Below are 21,596 nucleotides of genomic sequence, written 5' to 3'. Positions count from 1 at the left end.
CGAAATCGACTGGAAGAAGTCGACTACTACAGCCAGGAGCGAGATTGAGATTTCCGGATCAAAGGAGGAGACTACAGCAGCAACGTCCTCGATGGCGCGCGACGTTCGCCGTCTGAAGAGCGCCACTCTCGACCGAATGGGAAAGATGCTGAGAATACATTCCAAGTCGAGCGGCGAAAAGGTGCGTTTCGATTTCCTATCGACAGACTCGTCGCGCACTAGCTTGCCTTCTTGCCTCCCTCCGCGCCTTTCCCCGATGCCACAGCGGCATCTTGTCCTCGATTTTACGACGTGGATAAGATCCAGCCAAAGAGCTACTGCGAAAATTCCGCTGGCCGTTTCTTACGTCTGGCTTTTTGCGCTTTTGTTCTCCTTTTTTTTTCTTATTTTTTCTTTCAAACATACTTTACTGCAATTTCCTGGCGAACTTCGTTAGATACGCACTAAGACAACATCGAAAGAATTCCAAGAGCTTATATGAACATTCTTTGTATTCTGGTTTTAATTTGAATTCATGAACAATTACCAGCCTTATGTTGGCTTGATAATTTATAGTCCGATGAAATACCTGGAGCGGAGGCTAGCGAAGACGTGTCGAGGAAGCAGAAATTCAATTCTCTAACGAGGATGTTGAGATTAACAGATAAAGAGGACAATTCAAAACCTCTTGGACAGGATCGAGGTCGTCCGCTATCGCGAATTTTACGGAGGAAAGCGCCTATTGAAGGCGATAATCCATCCGACAAAGCGGAAGACCACATGCCGGGAATTTTTTCTAGAATACTAGGACAGTTTAGAGGTAAGTTAGATGCATGTTTCAATTACTAGAAGCAGAGTGATTGAAAAAAGTCATTTCGTAATAGACGTTTCGTCATAACTGACAAAAGATTTAAAACGGCAACTGTACTTACAGGACGGATTTTCAAAACTGATTCACTCAGCAAAGATGAAGCATCAAAAGTTGCTCAACAATCGAATCTCTCACAAAGGTCACCGTCTGATCCTATGCTGTCGGAATTGAATCTCGAAACATCAAGTCCCGTTATTCCTTACGAAGCTTGAGAATATGCTACTTATTTTCCAATAAAACCAAATAAATTTGGCTTCACTTGTGAGACATACATGTTTCCATAATTGATGGGATATCTAGATAGATTTTATAGAAATAAAAATTACCGTAAGATTTTTTTTGAGAACACCATGTTTATTATGCGCATTAATCGACGTCTGGATTCCAAAAAAGAATTTTACAAAAAAATATTATTTCTTCGTACACAAAAACTATAAAAAAATTTGTAAAAATGTTAAAAAGTTTTTAAAAAGATGTATTTAGTTTAAAAAATTGGAAGTTCATGGCGTATACAGACATACGTATATACATACATACACACATACATCACAAACCTACATACAGGCACACACGCACCATACATACGCACGCACATACATAAATCACACCCATATATAATAAACAAGTTATTAAAAAATTTTTTGTTACAAATCGTTACATCAGTTCGACAAATATTCGATGACGTGTAAAGGCCAACCGTACGCTGTTTTCTTTTGACGTCAAAGATGTTGGATTATTTTTGTTTTTCATTTACGACGTCGACGTTATAAAATGCAAAGTAAAAACGAACGGAGTGTTACTATCTGCGACTGAACATCAATAGACAATTGTAATGTGTCAATTATCACAGAATAACGTAAGAACGTTAGAGGATTTCTTTACAATTAAGATATTTGTAATACATAGTGTACGTAGTGGCTCCAACAATTTGTTCGAGATTCGTTCAATCAACTGCACAGATTACGACTATTTTGCACTTCGTTAGAACTATCAACCATTCGTAACAAATCATACTCAAAAATTGGAATATTTTCGTCGACACAATAATGCTTTACCGGCTTATCTTTGCTCCACCTGCAATTTCAAGCGCACACACACATTCGCCGAGGCATTGTATATGTTTGAAGCCTGTTACGTTATGACAGTTTTTTCCTTTTTCGTGGAATTCCAGACTTATATTGTAATACTTTGTACAAAAATTTACTACATTACGAAAAATTTTAAACGTACAATGATTTTTTCGTGAATTAAGTACACAAAATTGTTCTCTTCGTATGTCATGATTTTTCCAAAAATAAAAACTTGAAATTCATTCGTTATAAAATCCTTAATTCGAAAATTGAGCAAAAAAAATTTTTTGCAGTAAAAAATTGTATACGAGGGAACTATGAATACTTCATTTTGTCATAAAACTGTAATATAGTGCGTTTATGAAAAAATAGAATTTTTAATGGACAAAACAACTTTACTTCAACCAGGAATTGACAAATTCCACTAGGCTATCAACATTTCTCGCTGAATAAAAATATTCATATCGACGTTACTTCAATTAAACGTGGAATAATTGCCGAGCACAATTTAAATAATGGCAAAATTATAAACAAAGTATCGATACCGATGCTATAATAATACTAATTCATAGTAATATTAACTAATAATAATAAAATGCTGCAAAACAATAACAATTATAATAATTATACAATTCGTAATAGAATGTTTGATCTTTGCAACCTTTGAGCTTTTTTTTTTAATAATGACAATGACGTATCTTAAACGAATATCTTTTTACGATCATTATATTTATTGTTATTTAATTAGATTCTAGGAAGACTGATTTACCGACAAATCTATGAACGGTTAGAAAAGTAAGAAAAATCACAATCTAAAGATTAATGTTGTATTATACATTTATACAATTAGCTAGTCTCGGAATATTAGCAGAAGAGTTTTTAGACCTAATTTTGTCGGTAACTCAGAATCATAATTCATTACGACCAACGAGGATCGTGGCACCTTCCAACAATTAGCGATTTATGGATATGTGATTACAAGATGCTTTAAAGCACAGGTTGGAAATAAAATTTATGTTTCACTCTTAGGCATTAAACGTCCTGTCATTCCAAGGAATTCACTTTACAAACTATGATATCTCATTTATATTACTTTCCCACTGTACACATTCTAATTATTCACTTTAAAGCTGAAGTTTGAGTATCATAAACAAATTTCAAGAATATACAGAAATTGAATATATTGTTATGTACAGATGCAATTACTGAAACTTGCATACTTTCATCGTAACTATGAGTAATTTTTCAACATGTTTCATTTCTGAACCTTCACCACTCTTGAGATGAATGAAACAAGGTCCAAGATTTTAAACTTTTTTTTAGCTAAGTTACAATGCTGCTTTAATTTTAATTCACGGCTTTCACTTTGAGAGAAAATTCCCGCGATAAGATATGGCTTCCTATGAAAATGCGAGTTTCTTGTTCCCACATATTTTTGCCTCTCTAGTACTATTTGTTTATAAAAGAGTACGGATTCAATTGAAACAAACTTTTGAAGAGACGCTTACAAAGCCCTTAAAATGAATGCGTTTTCTTTTTATAAATTGAAATATTTGACATGTTATCAGTACGAATTTTTACTTTCTAAATGGAAATCGCTTTCTTGTTTACAATATTGTATTCGAACAATATACTTGTCAGTTATGAATCTGAGCAGATTAGTTGAATGTTTATGTACAATTTAAACAATATAAGTAAAAGATCAGTTAATTAAATGGATTAGTTATTTCGATAAATCAACTATTGACATATAATTAAAAATTAGCAGTTAATGATAGTAGCTATCGTGCAATATCCTTAAATAATTAATAGTAATAGCTCCGCACAGGGCCATAATAATACAGTTGATAATTAAAATTTCATATCACAAAACTACCTAACAAATGTTCTTAATCGAACTATTTAATTACATGATTAACGTAACTAATTATTTACAATTATAAATACGTAATCGTCGAGGTAGCCGAGGTATTGAGTATGAATCAATCTTCAAACGAAACTAACTTCTCAAATTCACAAACGTAATTTTTATTGGATTTTTTTGTTGATTTAACTGTAATAAATCTATATCATCAAATAAATATATATTTGTGTATACTGTTTCGACTTTGGAAGCACTATAAAGTTTAGATAAAAAAAGTATGTACGAATATAACGTGATAATAGGAAAAAAATGAAAACTAAAATTTTAATACATTTAATTTAGTGGTCAAAATAAATTTAACAATATTTAATCAACGAAGAAATAGTTTTTCTTTTTTGTTTAAAATGCTTTGTGAATGCTTACAAATTATTAGATTTTGATTGTCCCAACTCAGAATGATACTTCAAATTATAATAATGCTTTTTTGGACAAAGCAGCTTTTGCTTCTGGAAAAAGTTATTCGAGAAAATATAGAATTTGTATTAAATGTAGGCAAGTTGAACAGAAAATTCGTCGCGTAATCATCAATGCATCTCCTCGACTACCCTCAAACTCTTGCTTTGAACGTTCTATTGAACGTCCGCAAAATGGACGGAGACTGCTGCTTTTTTTTCGATCGAAAATCGAATGCTTCACACAGGCGTCGTTGCTTCAACGACATCGCTTTGTCACCTATTTAGCCGATGCCGAATAATTAGCGGTGATGAATCAATCGGAATGTCCTCAGAACTTTCATGCCTTGTCAATTCGGATTGTGACGTTAACCCGAGCGATACATTTCCGTCATCATCCTCTTCTTCCTCGATCTCGTTCAGCAACACCTCATCCCTTGAGATGCTTGGTATCAGTCTTTCACGTTCATTATATTCCTGACTCCGCAATACCTTCATCATCTGTAATAATAATTGCAGCCAGGTTACACAACTTATTCTAAGGTAATTCTTTTTTGACAAACAAGGCTTCAGCAACCAAAATAAGTACATGCACGGCAGATTTTATATTTTTGAGCATTTCAATAAAATTGAATGAAATCACAGTAATTAGCGAATTTGTCTGTAAAGCATTTCATGATTTGTAATATTATGATACAATATTTATAAAAGAACTATTTGATAAACCAATTAAATAGAATCGAAAATATTTTTTTGCTTGTCAAACAAGCTAAAAAAATAAGTTTAAAAACATATTAATGAAATAAAAATCATTGAGAAAATAATGTCTTGATAAACTTTTCTGTTCATGTGCTCAATAATATGTTCTGAGTTTTCAACTATTTTGAAACAAGAATTTTCCAAGTTATAATCAATTACCTTTAAATAATTTTATATAGATTTTGAAATTTTTTATAGATGTATGTCATGCAATACTCTACTACTTTATATTGTGCTACTAAGTAACTTGAAACTATCTTTAAGATATATTTCATACAATATAGAAGCTATTGTATTTGAATAGAAATTTTAATCCTAATCTTTTATAAATCACAGCGAAAATCTCCATTCCAATAATTTTACATAAAAATTATTCATTAGTTATAGTCACTTGATGATCGATACATAGTTTTATAATTTTAGTTTATAGTTAAATACAAAAATAATAAAAATATACAGTGATAAAAAAAAGCATGCTTCATTCCACAACAACAAAACACTCGAAAATCGGGTACATCAGAATACGCAACACAAAAAAACCAAACAACGTGCAAACTCGACAAGTACATAGAATAAAAAAATTTAAGCAACGAGCAATCTTTCTGAGTTTTAGAATAACAGTTACCGTCGGAGTAGTACTCGCTGCTCGAATGTCATCTGTCCTTTTCATTATCATTATCGTTTTCTTTCAAAGGTTTATATTCGTTTTCAAGTTCATTTTCATTTTCAGTTTCATTTTCAGACTCGTTTTCATTCTCATTTCCGTTCTCATTATCATTGCTAAATGATTTATTATCATTATCATCATCATCATCATCATCATCATCGTCATCGACATTATTTTCGTCGTCAGTATCTTTTTTACTGAGAACTCTTTCATTTTCATTTTGACTGTTATGATCATTATCATTTTCTTTTTCAGTTTCATTCTCATCATCCGACTCGTTTTCATTTTCACTGTCAGCCTCATCTAGGCTTTTTGTGCTCTCGACCGAATTTTGATTCTTTCCTAGATTCAGAAAGTGAATTATTGGAATCAAGTTAAAGAAAAATTTACTATGAAGAAAATATAAACATTTCATAAGAGAAAAAATTTGTATTTCAAATATTTCACGTGAGAATTAAAAAATCATATCTTTATTCATAACTTAATTCTCTAAGATTTATTCACATTACGAATAATGAACTCATTTAAAAAATTAAGAACAAGAACCGAATAAATCATATAAATAAAATATGTTCGTAAGAAAATAAAATAATTTTCAATTTACTCATTCAAAATGTGCAAAAAAGTTAAAAGGAACCATACACCACAAGAATATGATGCAGCTGTGAGCAATACATAGAGTTAGTTCCACTTTTGCGATTATTTTGAAATTTCAAAATTAAAAAAAAAAACCTTTTCCAGCGTTAAGTAAGAGCAATATTAATAACTTCAGTGCAAAGTTGCATAGTTTAACTTAATACAATAGAATTTGTAAGTACGTTTTTTAATTTCAATTTAGATTGATAAAAAATATATTCAAAGTATTCGAAAATAAACTTATGAAAACTTTCAGAAAAAAACGTCAAATAATCCACATTGCCACATTAGCTAACTCTACATGTTAAAATTAACAGCAATAAAAGCTCTCTTAGATTGATCAAAGAAAAACAGATAAGTAAATCGTTATTCTTAGCATTACTTATGATCAGCACTGAAATTAATAAGAGGAGCTCAGTAGGAGCTCCAGGCAAAAAGACCAAATCTCTGTAAAAACTGTCACTACCTTCAAAGCCCTGATTGTCGTGTATCTCCCGGGGTGGACCGGCATTATCTTGACCCTCGAGCACCGCCAAGAGACATTGGTGTATGCAAATGTACTGCTGCTCAGTTTGCACCATCCAGACGCGCTCCTTTCTCATCGCCCACACAATGCCGAATATGTCCACGTAGTCGCTAACCAAGATCTGTTGGAGTATACGATCGAGTGTGATAAACGTACCGCTACGACCGACTCCAGCACTGCAGTGCACTACTATCGGACGTTGGTCAGGTTTGACGCGCTCGCGAAATGCGCGCACAAAACGAGCCAAAGTTGTCGGAGGTGACGGAACGCCAAAGTCGGGCCAGGTTGTGAAATGGAAATGTAGAATTATTCGTTTCACGTCACCCTGTGAATAAACCGGTGAATTTAATTATAGCCTTCTCGAGTTGAAATTTTCTCCAAGCTCGAATTCACGAATATCAGTACACTTACTCTGCGGAGCATGAATTCTGTGATACTCCAATCAGAGTAGTGTGTCTCATTGAGAATAGTGACAGATATGTCTCCATAATAAACTGGAAGAGTGTCCGTTGGCCAGTAGTGATCGCACTTTTCACGACCTTTCTCGATGCAACGAGTAAGCATAACAATAGCTCTGCTATTGCTTTCCCAAACCATTCTCCAAAAATCATCCCTCGTCGAATGAAGAGGACCTTGTGTAACAATGAACTCTCTAGGCGAATTGTGCCCCTGCAAAACAACTGATCTTTAGAAAATTCTCTTTATTTTTCAAGATTCACTACTTTACAATTATTTTTTTGTTTGTCAGGTTTAGTATTTGGCTATTGCTGGATAAACGCAATCCAATGTGGATCCTGACAATTATTTTTCCTTGCAAAACAATGTTCCATGGGTAAACACGGTAGAAACATAAAAAAGTTCCGCAAGGCATATATCATAGGGTTTCTTTCTGAACTACAAATACTTACTGGTACGTAATTGGCATTAATGTAGTCCGAACCCTCCTCATCATCAACGGGCTGAAGTTTGAATCTGCTATGGTCATACGGAAGAATGTTGGTGAAGCGATTTTTCGGTCTGTTGCACGGCAAGTCCGCTGCAGTGCAAGGTTGATCACGTCCTACGTGCTTCAACTCCTCGAACTCCTCCGAGAAGCGGAAGTCCGAGTCCGCGGACATTATGCGATAGTGCTCCGCAAAATTGTCTACCCTGATTGGTCGACTGTTGAAGGCAAAAATTGCGTCAGAATAAGTGCTTAAATTTGCATATAAAAATACGAAATTTATCAATTCGGAATGCTCAGATTTAGTAATCATTCACAGGGAAGTGAAATCGATGCATATCTTAAAGATTTTTAATTAAAACTGAGGTGTGTCGGTTACATTGAATTCTCAGAATAGCAAACAACGTATACCAGTGACTCATTGTCACAGCTGAACTTGTCAATGAAACTTGCATTAAAAATGAAAAAACAATAAATTGTAACTTTGCATTCAAGTTCTTTACCAAAGCAGTCGTTAATAAATAACAAATCTTTGTAAACGCACAGAGCAGCAATAAATGATTTGTAGCAATAAGTAAAAAAAAACACAATATAATTGCGTATGTAGTTGAAGAAGTGCAACGTTCAGCCAATTACACAAAAAGAGCGATGCTTTACCTAGTTTCAATAACGCTGTCGGGTAGCGAGAGGTCATCGGTCGCACGGGTCTCGGTGGTTTTGCGTCCTTGGCTCCTGCGCCGCCTGATTAGCAGTCCGATGCCGAGCAGGGTTAGCAGCAGCACGATTGGCACCGTCACTCCCACAATGATTGCCGTGTTGTCCTTATCTGTTCGTCACAAAAGTTCGATTTCACTTTTAGTATGTCAGTCGCGCGAGCAGATTTGCACGATTTCTTTTCGTATTTAAACACTTCACGAACGACATCGAAATGACGAAAACCAAAAGCAACGTGCATGGCAATGCGAGAGTCTGAAATTGTGTTTTCTTTTTTTTCGTAGCAAGCGCGTATGTGTGTCAATGGTATTGTGATTATTTTAGCTTTCTGTACACACACTGTATATATAAAGCCGTGTGATGTTTTATATGAGTATTATTATTATTATTGTTTGTTTCTGTTTGGTACATTGGCAGAGAACAAAGAGGGGGATGCTTCATATTTATTATTCTTTTTTGTTCTGTTGATTAGCTTACCTGCCAACAGCAATCCTTTAGGCGAGGCATGCGCACGAAATAATGAAGCATGAATTTTTTCGGGATAGATCTTTACTGTGGTTGTGTGAACGTAATCTCGTAATGTTTACTCGCGCGCCTAGTCGGTTTTTCTCTTGGAATACTTTAATTTTATTAAAACTTTAAATTCACATTGAAACACAAGTATCTGTAAAGAATTTTTTACTCTATCTCTTATCCACACCATATACCCCTTTTCTGTCCTACACATAAAGTTTGTTTAGCAAATCATCATAAAATATTTTCGAATTAACTACACTTAAAGGAACAAACTAGCTTGTTAAAAAAAATAAAACTTGCACAAGTTAATTTTGACATTTCAAATTACTAAAAGTATGCTATTGAAAATACCCTTTGAAACACAATGAGCATAAATCCCTATATAAAAAAGTGATAGTCTGCCGAGTAAAGTCATTTTATTCGTGATCTGATTGGCTGAACATAGTCAGGTGAGATACTATCATATGACAGTATATGATATATGTACGTGAATTGGGCACATGGTAACAGCTGACGTGTTCAGTCAATCGGCACTTATTAATAGCCTTAGGCTTTAATATATATTATCTATAAAATGAAGTTAACAAAACAACAGTTGGAGACAATGCAAAAAAAAACATACAAGTTTTGAATTTGCAACATGCACAGTTTACTTTTGTGACCAGAGTTTTATTATTCTCTCAATGTTTGACGATTATGTAATTTAATTGACAATGTGCATACGATCTGATGAGCCGGACAACATACCGGCGAAAAATCATCAGAAAAATTGGCGAAGTAAAACTTGTATAAAAAAATATCAAGATTATTAACTGTCGGTATTTCTTAATCGTAAAGTGTATATGGCTCATTAATCAATATGACGATACTCACCGGTTTGTATGGGGAAACTGTAACTAGTGTCTGTGAATTTTTCGGGTGCCGTGAATGCTCGCACTTTCACCCGATATGTCGAACCAGATTTAAGAGGTCCATTGCAGTAGCCGCTCTTGTTCTCACAATTCTCTGTACCAATAGTAAAGTCCTCGACGGTGCTATTTTTGAAAGGATAGTACGGTTCCATCACCTAAACGTTTATTTCATATCGTTATTGAAGAAATTGAGTTGTGCTTAAATTTTTTTATCGAGATTATGAAATTGCTAATATCTACAAGATTGTCTTGTTAAATGGATCAATCATTATTTTCCGCTGTAAATATTGCATTGAAGATTTTTATTACGAAAATCCAATTTTAATCAATTGAGATTAGATGCATCGAGAGCGCATAAGGAAGAATAAAAATAATGCATTAACTTTTCATTCTAAATGTTCAAGTAACAATGAACATTTTCTTTTATTTACCAACGACCTCGAGTAGTTGCAAAGTCGAATAGTAATATCAATGTCAGACATGACAAAAATAGTTGATTTATTCCTGAATTTTTGTGTCGAGTGGATAACTTTTTGACGCTTAAACATTCGACGTTTGCAATGGCAATGGAACATCTAATCGAGTAAGTAGCTTAATGCCACTGAGAAATCACGCAGAAATGCGCACTATGAGCAAGACTAGCGATAAATTGTAATCGAGCAAAGAAAGCGTAGCAAATTACCTGATAAGGCGGCCAAATACTGTAAGCTTGCACGTCTCTCCAGTTTGCCATCTCGAGACCGCTGGCGTTCTTACTATCGTCCTCGGCGACGATAATAGTATACGAAGTAATGGCACCGTTTTGCTCGCTAAAGTAATTCTTGCGGAATCTAATTTGAATGGTAGTGCTTGTCCGGCATACTTCGGTCGGTACAACTTGCGAAGCAGGCTTTGGTGGTGCGAGGATGGGCATACTCTGCTTCCAAACGGCCGCTTGGCCGTAACCCACACGAGTTTCCGCTTGGATACGAAAAACGTAAGTCTTGCCGGGGATCAAGTTCTTGATGGTGCCACGGAACTCATTTGCTGCGAAGTCTCGGTACTGCATGTGCGTCGACGGCTGTAGCAGAACATGTGGGAGCGTGGTTACGTAAAACTACCGTCACTATAGCTTATTGTTTACTTGCGACTACTTCACTTCATTTTATTTAGCTTCTAGGCGTCGACTTAATTACTGTTATGTGTTTAATTAATGTGTTCAGTTCATAGTAAAACCATGCATGCATTGAATAAAGTATATATATATTGTTTACTATTTATGAATGTATGATTCAATGGAATAATTATTATATTGAATACCAACTATGTCTTACATTTAATCACAGCCATTTTTTTTGACACAACAAGAGCAATTCTAATTAACAGGCTTTATTGAACGTTTCAGATAAGTATCTTAAAGAACTCTATGAACCTAGTCCAAGATTATTCAAAGCATTGAAAGAATTTTCAATTTGAATTTTAACATGATTATAATTTGAAAAGTAACCACAAGTACAAATGAAAAATTATCACTACAAAAGACGCACCTCCAAGCTGTAACCAATGCTAAACTTGGTAATAACGCCATTCTGTTCTTGACTGGGCAGCGACCACTCAAAACTAATTTCACTGGGTTGAATGTCTATCGGATGAAACTTGTCAACTCTGCCGGGAATCGATTCACTCGTGGTAAAGCTCGCACTCACTGGGTTTGACAGTCTTAGATAGTTGGATTCAGTGCCAGAACGCACGACGAGCGTGAACGTGTAGTTGCGATGTGGTTTGAGATCAGTAATGGTTATGCTGTTAGACGACGTGATGTTCTGGACGTAAATGTTGTCAGCATTTATGTATTGCACTTGGAAGGAGTCGTATTCACCGCGTGGTGGGTCCCAGGCTAAGGTGATGCTCGTGCCATTGATTTCAGTGGCGTTGATCGACGTGACCTGCTCGGGATCTGACGAGAAACGTTCATTGAAAATTGATGAGAAAGTGAGGAAAAAAAGAGAATCTCATTGGTCTTATGTTGCGTGATTTGTGTAAATATATGAACTTGATGTTTTCCTGATTTCTTTTTTACTGGTGACTTTACGATTTCAACGATTCCCCGAAGATAATTGCACAGTAGTTTCAATAATTGTTTATGAATAATCTGTAAATTATAGATCAAGATCTTTTTTGTTTATCAAACAAAAAAAAATTATGAAAATGGCAATTTTACGTTCGTGGTATTAATTTCTAAAAAAAAACGTTATTGCTTATAGTTTCACTTTTACGTTCATTACCTTGTAAAAACTTTAACTACGTAACTCTGTAATTGCATTTTAATTGTAAGAATCTACTACTAAGTAACTATTGTCAACTGTCAACAAAGTATTATCTTTCATGTAAGTAAACATAAATTTGTCAGATATTTGTGACGATGATGTAAATTGCAAATAGACACACAGTATATTGCTGCAAACGCTTGTATTAGTTTAAAAGCGAAGGTAGCAAGATTAGATCTCAAGGTAATATTTTAGCTTGGAAAACAGATATTAAAGTAATGTAATAGGTTCTAGCAAGAACAAACGAAACTGATAATAACGAGACGCATTGAAAACATCACGCATGTATGGTAAACATTGACTGAGAAATAAGAACTCACATAGTCGATCCTGACGGACGAGTGGTTTGCTTTCGACGTTTTCACTAATAGTCCAAGCAGTGACGTTGTAGAGTCGTCCGGGTGTGAGCCCAGTAAATCTGACTTTGGTGTCGGTATCGTTGACGATACGTTCCTGAGTGGTGTTGAAGGCGTTGTTGATACGGAAACGGTAGAGATCAAAACGCGACGACTCGCCGTTGGGCGTCGGCGTGTAGCGCAAAGTCAGCGAGTCCGGCTGGTTGCTGTCGACCGCCAATACTACCTCCGATTGAATCAGCGGCACTGTGCGTCGCGCGAACAGAGCGTAAGAGGAAGACAGACGATAAATAAAAACGCCTCGCATTAGAGCATACCTGTCATTGCGCAGCTCTTGAGTTGCCAAGAGAGTACTACTAGCGCTACGACACGCCAAGCAACAGTTTCACGATGCAACATTCAAGCACATGTATTCTACAATGAGAGTGTGTATACCAGTGTATCGCTTGCGATAATGAATAAAACGTGTGTACGTGACGTTGATTATAATTGTTATGACAATTTTTCATTCTTAATCTGCACGAAAGTGAGTTTATCGATATCATTTATATAATTTACCCATGGTATTGTACGATTTGCCAAAGGAAAAGCGAAAACGAAAAATTTCCATCGCTGCAAATTTTATTAACTATATAGATTCATTATTTTCGCACGCGACACGTGGACTTTGTTTATAAGCCATGCTGTTCTCTGTGCTGTTTACGTTAACACTTTCTAAAATACTTTGTTAGTTCTACGCGTTACATTTTACTACTTAATGTTAGTATATGCGGTACGACACTTACGAAAAAAAAATGTACCTTGATCGGTTCCCAGTTCCTTTTCACCTTTACAAGCGTTACGAGAGCATTGTAAAAATGTATATATATTAGTATAGGATAAAAAATGATATAGATGACGATGTTTTCATTAATTATGTTAGTTACTTGATATGAGTTAGATTTAATTATTATGAAAATGATACTTGTTAAACGTCGTAATGATCGATGATGCTTTCAACTGATAATCATAAATGTACAATTGAAGCATTACAACAAGCTCAATAAGTTTCCTATTTTTTTCTATTTTTTTCCTTTTTTTGACGAAAAATTTAGTCAATGAGTCTTTCTTTCGAAAATATTTAAGCATTCATAAGAATGCACAAATGGGTTTACATGGTTTCATATATGTTAAATGAAATCATATTTACAAATAATTCATGCTAATTCACCGGATCTAAATCCCTTCGTTAATTAGTAAACCGTTCAAAGAGAATAAAAATATTAACTAACTCGTGCGGGTCTTCAGGCTCGAGGTATCACTAACGAGATCATAGGATACCGTGTAGACAGTGAAAAAGTATTCTACTCCTGGGATCAGTTCATCAACGAGAATCCTTTCGATGTTTACAGTGACTCCATCCTCGTAACCGATACTTGATAGTTCACTACTTGCCGTCACATTTTTTGCACGAATACCCTCTGGTATATCCATAGGCCACCACTTGAGAGCATAATATTCGATTCTACCTTCGGGACGCGGCCATTCGAGTGTCACATTCGTCGAATCGATTACGGGTGTTATATTAAGAACCGGATTTGGACCTTTAAATATTAAGAATTTGCATTAGTTCTTTGTAACGAACAGATGTGAATTTTTTTTAACACAGTACGACACTTACGAATAGTATGATTGACTTGCAGTGGATAGAGACTTTCGACGCCGAAGCTCACAGTATTGACCTGTATGGTATAACGCTCTCCGGGCGTCATATCGGCAACTTCGGCTTCTGTTTCCTTCACACTTGGAAGTTTTACCCAGCGTGGATCATCCTCTGTTCTATATCTTATTGCATATTCTGTAAATATTGAATCGATAGGCGCTTCCCAGTGTACCAGCACTGTATTACTCGTAACTTTTTCGATACTCAGATTTCTCGGTGGATGTGGCACTGTCAATTGAACAAAATAATTGTCAATTAGCAAGTGGAAATTGAAATAATTGCTACAGCCATTTTCATTTTATTATACCGGCATTGTCAGAAAAAACCATGAAACTATTTTTGAATATATTTGTATAAAAATACCATTAACGGTCCGTTCATAAGAGATGGAAAAACATTCAAGCGGCGTAAAAGTCATTGTCGCACAACGCGAAAAAACGGAATCGGTGCAGGTGCAGATGAATAACAAAGGACGACACTTACGGACAGCTTGGAAGTAGGCGTGGGGTTCGCTTCTGAGACCGTGGCTTATAGCAAAGACCTTGACCTCGTAGCCGGCACCAGGGTAAAGATCCTCGAGAACGATATGTGACTCTGTGGTCAAAGTTGTCGCGCTCTCACCCGTGTCGTTGCGATTATGAGTCACCTCGAATTTCTCTTGACGCGAATTGACGTCGCTCTTCCACGAAATGTTCAGACCCCTCTCGATTGGCTTTAGATCCTCAATTATCGGGCTTGAAGGTTTGGTTACTTGATAGAGGATGGTCTCGTTTGACTCGACCTTATTGCTGATCGCCTGAACGCTTATTGAGTAGTTTCGGCCTGGCAGTAGAGCTTCTAGGGTTATCTGAAAAGTTAAGCAAATGATTTAATTTTCATGAATTACCGAGACAATTTCAAGAATATTATTTATACTGAAAAAAATCTCTCACGATCTTAGTTCATTTTTAATTTCTGTACATACAAAGACACTTGAAAAGAACAGACTACATATCTTTACTACGTGAAAAACTCAACTTGTCTGTAAAGGAATAAAACGTTTTTACGATTATTCTTTTGAGTGCTTTGGTTGAGTGATGAGATTTTCTACAGCGACTTCTCTATCTTGCGAAGTATTTTTTTTCTGCCTTTGTGCATAATAAATGGTTTATTGAAAATTTTTTGCATTAGTAGATAATAATACAATTTATTGAGAGTCTTTGTATCTTTATTGACGTAAAAGCTACTAGTCGAAATGACTAAAATCCTTTCAGTGTGTTATTTATGGATCAACGAGAAAAAACTTACTCTTGTCTTGTTGGTCATTAAGAAATTACTGTCACCGCCAATAGTTCCTTCAACTTCGTGATATTCGACTTTGTAGGAATCTTGTGTGCTGGTGTTTTCTGGACTCCAAGAAACTTCGACCATCCAAGTGCGGTCGTCAATATCCGCTCGAAGATCCCGAACCGGCAGGGGTCCTGGAATAATTTCAAAATTAATCTTTATAGTAATATGTTATAGAAATATTCTATTATTTAAATTAAAAGATAATCCTAAAGAATCTTATCAGTATCAAGCATAAAGTATAAAACGTTAATTTCGTTACAGCTTTCAATGTTTTAGTGCTTAAGTTGACTAGATAAAAGTAAAGTGATATTTCGGCACAAAAAAGCCATTAAAACTTTCTATAACTCGCATCAAGTTTAGACTTCGTATATCGTAACACCCAGCCAAGACTTCGAAAGGCAGATGAACGAAATCCTATTAGTGTCGCAAGGCGAAATAAATCAAGAGCGAATCCAAAAGACTTCGCATCTATTTAGATTCGCTACATTAATGAGTTTCAGACAATGCGATGTAAAAAGGTAACTGTTCAAACTTCTCAAAACAACTTAGCATAAAAGTTAACAACTCATCGATCTTGATTAGCAAAATCAATTGTTGTTTAGCGAAAAAGACAACTTTTTTCAAACGATTATTTACAATATGGTATGAATGAGGGCGAGGCTATAAGAATAGTGACACGAAAATTTATTCCAAATATTTTAATACGAGTTTATCTTAAACATGAGACTTGAATTATACCGTTATTCAGTTTCTTTTAACGTAGGTCTTAAATCACAAGGCATTTTAATGCATTTTATCTCGGTTCGACGTTGTGATATAAAAACTGCCATTTCACGACGTATATTATCACCTAAGTGAAGGTCGTACTTTCAACTGAAATAAAAAGCTTCAGCTAGTTGTTCGACCGTCAGAATATGATAATTTACATAAAGAATACTTACTAAGCGTCACATCTTTGCTAGCAGGCCAACTAGAGACTTTTCCCGAGAAAGTTTTGACAACGACTTGGTAAGTTTTGCCAGGTTCGAGGTCCTTGAAGTCCCACTTGGTGTCGTCTTCACGATTCCGCGTTACAGGGGTGAAACGTCGATTGCCTGCCAGGGAAATCTGGTATTTGTCGAACTCAGAAGTGCCATTGGGTGGCGACCAGAATACCCGAAATGACGTTGACGTCACAGACGAATTGTCGAACGTTACGTTTAACGGTCGAAGCGGCACTGTCCGATACTGAGCCGTTGTTGGTGCTGATGTCTCGTCTTCGGATACTGTTTGTACCGAAATGTTGTACGCTCGACCTGTGAAGCAATATATTTGTTAAAATTAACGAAGCATCAGCTTATTCTCACAAGTGAAATCTGCGCTTGAAGAATTAATATCATGGTTCTCTAAATATCACTACAAAAATGTCGAGGTAAAAAAAAATGTATTGAAACAATTAATTACAACTTTTCACTCGTATTCAATGGGGACAATAATAAATTTTTAATTCGCATGTCAGCAGGAATGAAAAATGGTTCACAGCTTTTAAGTGTTAGACATCTGTGCTTTTTAGTGCAAATCAATGAAAAAAAAAATAAAAATTTCCCTCGATAAATCAGGTTTCTCATATAGCCTCGCACAACAGACGAACGATAATATCGTTGGTCGAGTTTTTAAACTAAAATATATGAGCTACCGATGATAAATTACAACTATATACTTCTGTTAACAAACAACGAATCTCTTGAGAAAGAAAAATACCAAATGTTTTTTCGTCGAAATGAATATGTATTCCATAAATAAATGTAAACAGCGAGGAGGCCGGCGAACAAAGGATCCTCCCGAATATTTGCATGTAGAATTGACAAGGGCAAACGAAAAGGAGAGAAGAGGAGAAGACAAGCAATTAAAGATGGAGTTGTCATCGCTCAGGATTACGAGAGAAGGGCGCTCAATTAAATACAAATGTATAAGAGGCTTACCAGGAATAAGACCTTTGAAAGCTGCCTGAGCCGGTCCCGGTGGTTCTGATTCCTTCTCAATGTAGAGGACGGATTCAGCGGCATCTTGAGGATCTATGCTAACTTTATAATAAGTGTAAATTTCAGCTGGATAAGGCGGTTGCCACAGCACTAGCAATGTCGTCTCGTTGCGGAACCAGACGATAAACTTTCCTGGAGTGTTCGGCTCTGTGGAAAATACAATTCGTGCGTCGTTTCAACTTCCATACAATTCTCCCTGACAAGCATCATTATCTTCAATTATTGTCATTCGCAAGCTGCGCATGCAAACATTCGTTATATTCCTGTCAGTGCGTTTCGTCAATTCGCATATTCGACGAATGTTACCGCACAAAAAGGAGAAACAAGTGCTTCGATGCAGACTCGCTGAGGAAAAAAAAACGTAAAAGAAAGGGTGTACGAGAACATAAAGGAAGGGTGACTGTACTGACTGGTAGTGAAGTTTCTGCTGGTGTAGGCGGCACTCTCCTTGGTGTCGAGGACCGTGAAGAGCTGAAGGGAGTAGGTGGCGCCTGGCGTGAGGTCGCGCAGAGTGTAGGGAGCAGCGTCCGCTGGTATAACCGAAGTCCAAGGATTCGAAGCGTCATTGAAACTCTGTACTCGCAAGCGGAAGCCCGAATAATTCCCGTGGCGAGGTGGCTCCCAGTGTACAACCGCCGATTTGCCGCTCTTCACCGACACCGTCAGGTTGGACGGCGGATCCGGTGCTGCGAAAATCAAAATCGATATGTGAATTTACATATAGCCCTCGTTACAGCTTAATTGACGTTGATCGATCGACGAGACTCGGCCGTCGGCGCAAGCTTATTTTGTCTGCTTGACGATTGCCAAGTGCCATTCATCATGCGATATAAGTCCACGCACAAGCACATTTCAATAACGTTGCTTCCTTGCATTTCAGTTGACTCGTTCTCGTTGCATGCTTCGCGCCTCGTTTCTGTCATTTTCAAGTTGCTCATTCGAAAGTGGGCTATTATATCACGACGTTCCAATGAAAATACCAGCCAGCTAACTTTCGCCTAAGAATTTATAAAGAGTGGCGACTAATGAGGAAAACGCCTTGTCGTCGCACGCTCCTTGCAATCGGCTCGGGTTTCGCATTTTTATCTCGATTCATTGGCGCGTAAAAAACTCACTCTCCTCGCGAATGAGATCATTCGTCCGATCGCACACGCGGGAGCAGCCAAGAAGATTTTTGGCAATCGACGGAAATAGGTGAACGGCTCTTACCCGGATTGACCGTGTGTAGGTGCCAAGAAAATCAATTTTCGGACTTGTTCCACGAAAATCAATTGTAAAACAGATGCATTACAGTTGCTCGCTTTACCAGAGAATCGTTTAATTTGACGTTACTGGGTCAACGAATGAGTAACGTACTGTTAAGGTAACATCGATTTTTCTAATTAAATCGTCCATACGTAATTCAACCAAGCATTGCAATATTATTTTAATGAATACCAACAAAAGAAAAATCGCTAACGTCACATTCTCAAAGCAAAATGAACAAATGACATTAATAACTACGCTCGAAATTCGCTTGTATTTGCAACAATTGGGGTCAGTTGGATCATAATTCTGGCGACGAGCGTGCGCCGCCGCCACGGCTCATCAATTGTCGACTCGGCGGTATATGTATGTTAAAGCGGCGCGCGGGCTGCCGCAAGGAAATTGACATCATCGAGCAGCAGAGCTGTGCGACCCACAAGCCGAAATTTCGCCTCGCAAATCCATCGCGCTCCACTAAAGAGAACGCGCCTTTTTCTATTTCATGCGTGCGCGCCGAAATATCGTCATTGAGAGCCAAGTGTTAGAGATCGATTAGAGAGAGAAAGAGAGTGCAAAGCCTAGTAATGCCCTGCAACATCTCACAAAAGAATTGGAACTGACCAGTGGTAATAGATGCCGTCCAGGTCAGCCAGTCGTGAAGCGTTTCGTTGCTGTAGTAGAGCCAGTACTCGTAGCGAGTGCCGGGCAGGCCGTCGCGAAATTTTATCACGTCGCCGATCTCCGTGGCGGCGATCGTCGAGTTAGGCGGTGGATGCCCAACCCTCGGCGTGTAATCGAGCCTGTACCATGCTCCGCCTTGGCTCAAATTACCCGGGATCTCAATGGCCAAGTCCGCCGACCTCGATACCTGCAACTCAACAAATTCGTCCGTTTTCAATCTGGAATATCAGTAGCAATGATCTCACTGGCACAGCGACGCCAGTTGCGACAGTCTGATGCAAAAAAAACTTGGCGCAACGTAACGACCATCGATCACACAGCGAGCCAATGGCTCTTATGCCATTGACGCGTACAGTGAGATCGATAATTTCTCGGTATATACGTAACGATTGATCAACGAAGGTATTATAAACACACTGCAAGAATCGCTTGGCGTGTATATTTATGTTGGAGCTACTTTCCGTGCACAGCGAGGAGAGCACATGGCCCGAAATTTATTTCAACTACGATGCGCTTCTAAGGACCAACCGAATCAATCCATCTCTGAGTAGGTCAATTATAAACTCCGCGTCATTTCGTGTAAGACAAATCGCGACCAATAACTGTGCTCTTTCCTTCATCTTACACGAATTCACGTTAGCGGCGTGTGACTTGTTAAAGTAGGTCTTCTCGTGCGCGATGTATGAATAATGTAGCCGAGAGAGAGAGAGAGAGAGGCAATTACTCACAGCGGCTAGACAGATTGAACGGAAAGCCATTACGGGATATGTGCATGGCAGGATAATAAGGCGAATGATGAAGTCAGGTGCCATAACGCGCCTACGTGGGAGAGTCCAACAGACGCGTCCGGTGTATTTTCTCTCTTGCGAGATCCATAAATTAAGTGGAATTTTTTCTCTCCCAGTTCCTCGCAAATCGGAAGCGACGCAACCGTCGCGCGTGCATACCGCGGGAGAGGCCTGCTCATCGACAGCGGATATCTCCAGATAAGTTGTCATCGTCGTCGTCGCGATTTAGTCCACGCGCCACGGTGGTACGAGCGGAAGATTCAAGTAGCGCGCTCGTCAGCGCTACACGTCCGACGTGGATATGACGAACACGCGCATTTTGCTTTGTATTATGCGACACGAAATTGGATCCTTCCGCTGTACTCTTATTTCCAGGTCGGCAGTGTCGGTTTCCTTTCGGATTGCTAATTATAGCTTTAGTTATTCGACTGATATTACATATGCACGCGTGCACGCTACGACAAGTGTTTTACGTGAAAAAACTAAAACAATACAGCGAACATTTTCTACTTAAGGTATACATGTATATTCGCGCTCACGCACTCGTGGAATTGAAAACGCGCCAAGCCTCGAAGAGAATCCTTTACGAGAGAGAGAGAGAGAGAGAGAGAGGTCGTAACTCGATCATATCATTGGCAGCACACTGAAAACAAAGTATAAGCTAAACCAATCGAATAAATCAGTGCGAAACGCAGAAAAGAAGAAGCAATGGGTTTGCTCGTAACGCATACGAGGGTTGAGAATCTTTAAGGTCTTGCGCACAGCACCGTTTGAAAGCCAATTCGGTTGGAAAGTCGTTCGGCGAATGCAACGATTTTCCTCCTGTGGTCATCGTCGTCGTCGTCGTCTCCGGCTCTCTTTAGAAGCTCGAAGTTCCCGGTGTGTCTTTTGCTCTGTGGCATTAATAATTTGCCGAGAAGGGCTTTTTGATCTTTCTGAAAAACTTCCTCTCGTTTTTCCGGAGCCTTTGCTGGCATGTTTGCTTTAATTCAAAGTGTATCATCATAATGAAATACGGTTTGCACTGCGCGTATACGCGCAGACCTGGCAAACTGCGCGGAACATCGGGTATGGTGGTTTGCAGTCGAGAGCTTTCGCACTGGAGTTTATTGCTTGTGGATTTGCTGCGGTTTGCGTGTGCTTAAGCGGCTCTACGTGTTAACGAGAATAAACGTCTTCCAAATGCCTCTTGTTGATCGCTTTTTACAGCTTCAAAGCGTTTTACAGTTCTTTTTCCTTTAAGACAGGCCAATGGCTTTC

The 21,596-nt window shown here is 37.6% G+C and overlaps 2 protein-coding genes across 6 annotated transcripts in view; one reads left to right on the top strand and one right to left on the bottom strand.

The window, feature by feature from the left end:
* Position 1: 1 nt before the first annotated feature.
* Positions 2-1,062, top strand: LOC131663232 (uncharacterized). The gene is made up of 3 exons (XM_058933506.1): positions 2-181; positions 556-799; positions 914-1,062. Exons 1-3 carry the CDS (start codon positions 92-94, stop codon positions 1,060-1,062), a joined length of 483 nt encoding a protein of 160 aa, XP_058789489.1. The 5' UTR covers positions 2-91.
* Positions 1,063-1,197: 135 nt separating this feature from the next.
* Positions 1,198-21,596, bottom strand: part of LOC131663066 (tyrosine-protein phosphatase 10D) — a 34,303-nt gene continuing 13,904 nt past the window's right edge. Inside the window, exons 2-21 of one of the 5 annotated variants that reach the window (XM_058933145.1) lie at positions 19,489-19,735; positions 18,033-18,308; positions 17,563-17,769; positions 16,543-16,896; positions 15,560-15,732; positions 14,756-15,119; positions 14,231-14,500; positions 13,842-14,153; positions 13,371-13,397; positions 12,535-12,816; positions 11,435-11,844; positions 10,591-10,968; positions 9,871-10,063; positions 8,959-8,973; positions 8,425-8,593; positions 7,733-7,985; positions 7,236-7,493; positions 6,765-7,149; positions 5,621-6,004; positions 1,198-4,737 (exon numbers count right to left, since the gene is read on the bottom strand). In XM_058933145.1, coding sequence (XP_058789128.1) covers positions 5,649-6,004; positions 6,765-7,149; positions 7,236-7,493; positions 7,733-7,985; positions 8,425-8,593; positions 8,959-8,973; positions 9,871-10,063; positions 10,591-10,968; positions 11,435-11,844; positions 12,535-12,816; positions 13,371-13,397; positions 13,842-14,153; positions 14,231-14,500; positions 14,756-15,119; positions 15,560-15,732; positions 16,543-16,896; positions 17,563-17,769; positions 18,033-18,308; positions 19,489-19,735 — 4,929 coding nt within the window. In that variant the 3' untranslated portion in view covers positions 1,198-4,737; positions 5,621-5,648. The remainder of the gene's footprint in view (positions 4,738-5,620; positions 6,005-6,764; positions 7,150-7,235; positions 7,494-7,732; positions 7,986-8,424; positions 8,594-8,958; positions 8,974-9,870; positions 10,064-10,590; positions 10,969-11,434; positions 11,845-12,534; positions 12,817-13,370; positions 13,398-13,841; positions 14,154-14,230; positions 14,501-14,755; positions 15,120-15,559; positions 15,733-16,542; positions 16,897-17,562; positions 17,770-18,032; positions 18,309-19,488; positions 19,736-21,596) is intronic. The other 4 variants (XM_058933146.1, XM_058933147.1, XM_058933148.1 and 1 more) reach the window with 4 other exon arrangements.

This window comes from Phymastichus coffea, unplaced genomic scaffold (genome assembly GCF_024137745.1).
Source record: "Phymastichus coffea isolate CEN01 unplaced genomic scaffold, Cenicafe_Pcof_1.1 PCOF00031, whole genome shotgun sequence".
NCBI classification, from domain to species: Eukaryota; Metazoa; Arthropoda; class Insecta; order Hymenoptera; family Eulophidae; genus Phymastichus; species Phymastichus coffea.
Note: the sequence above shows the minus strand (reverse complement) of the source record. Positions and strands in the feature narration are given on the sequence as shown.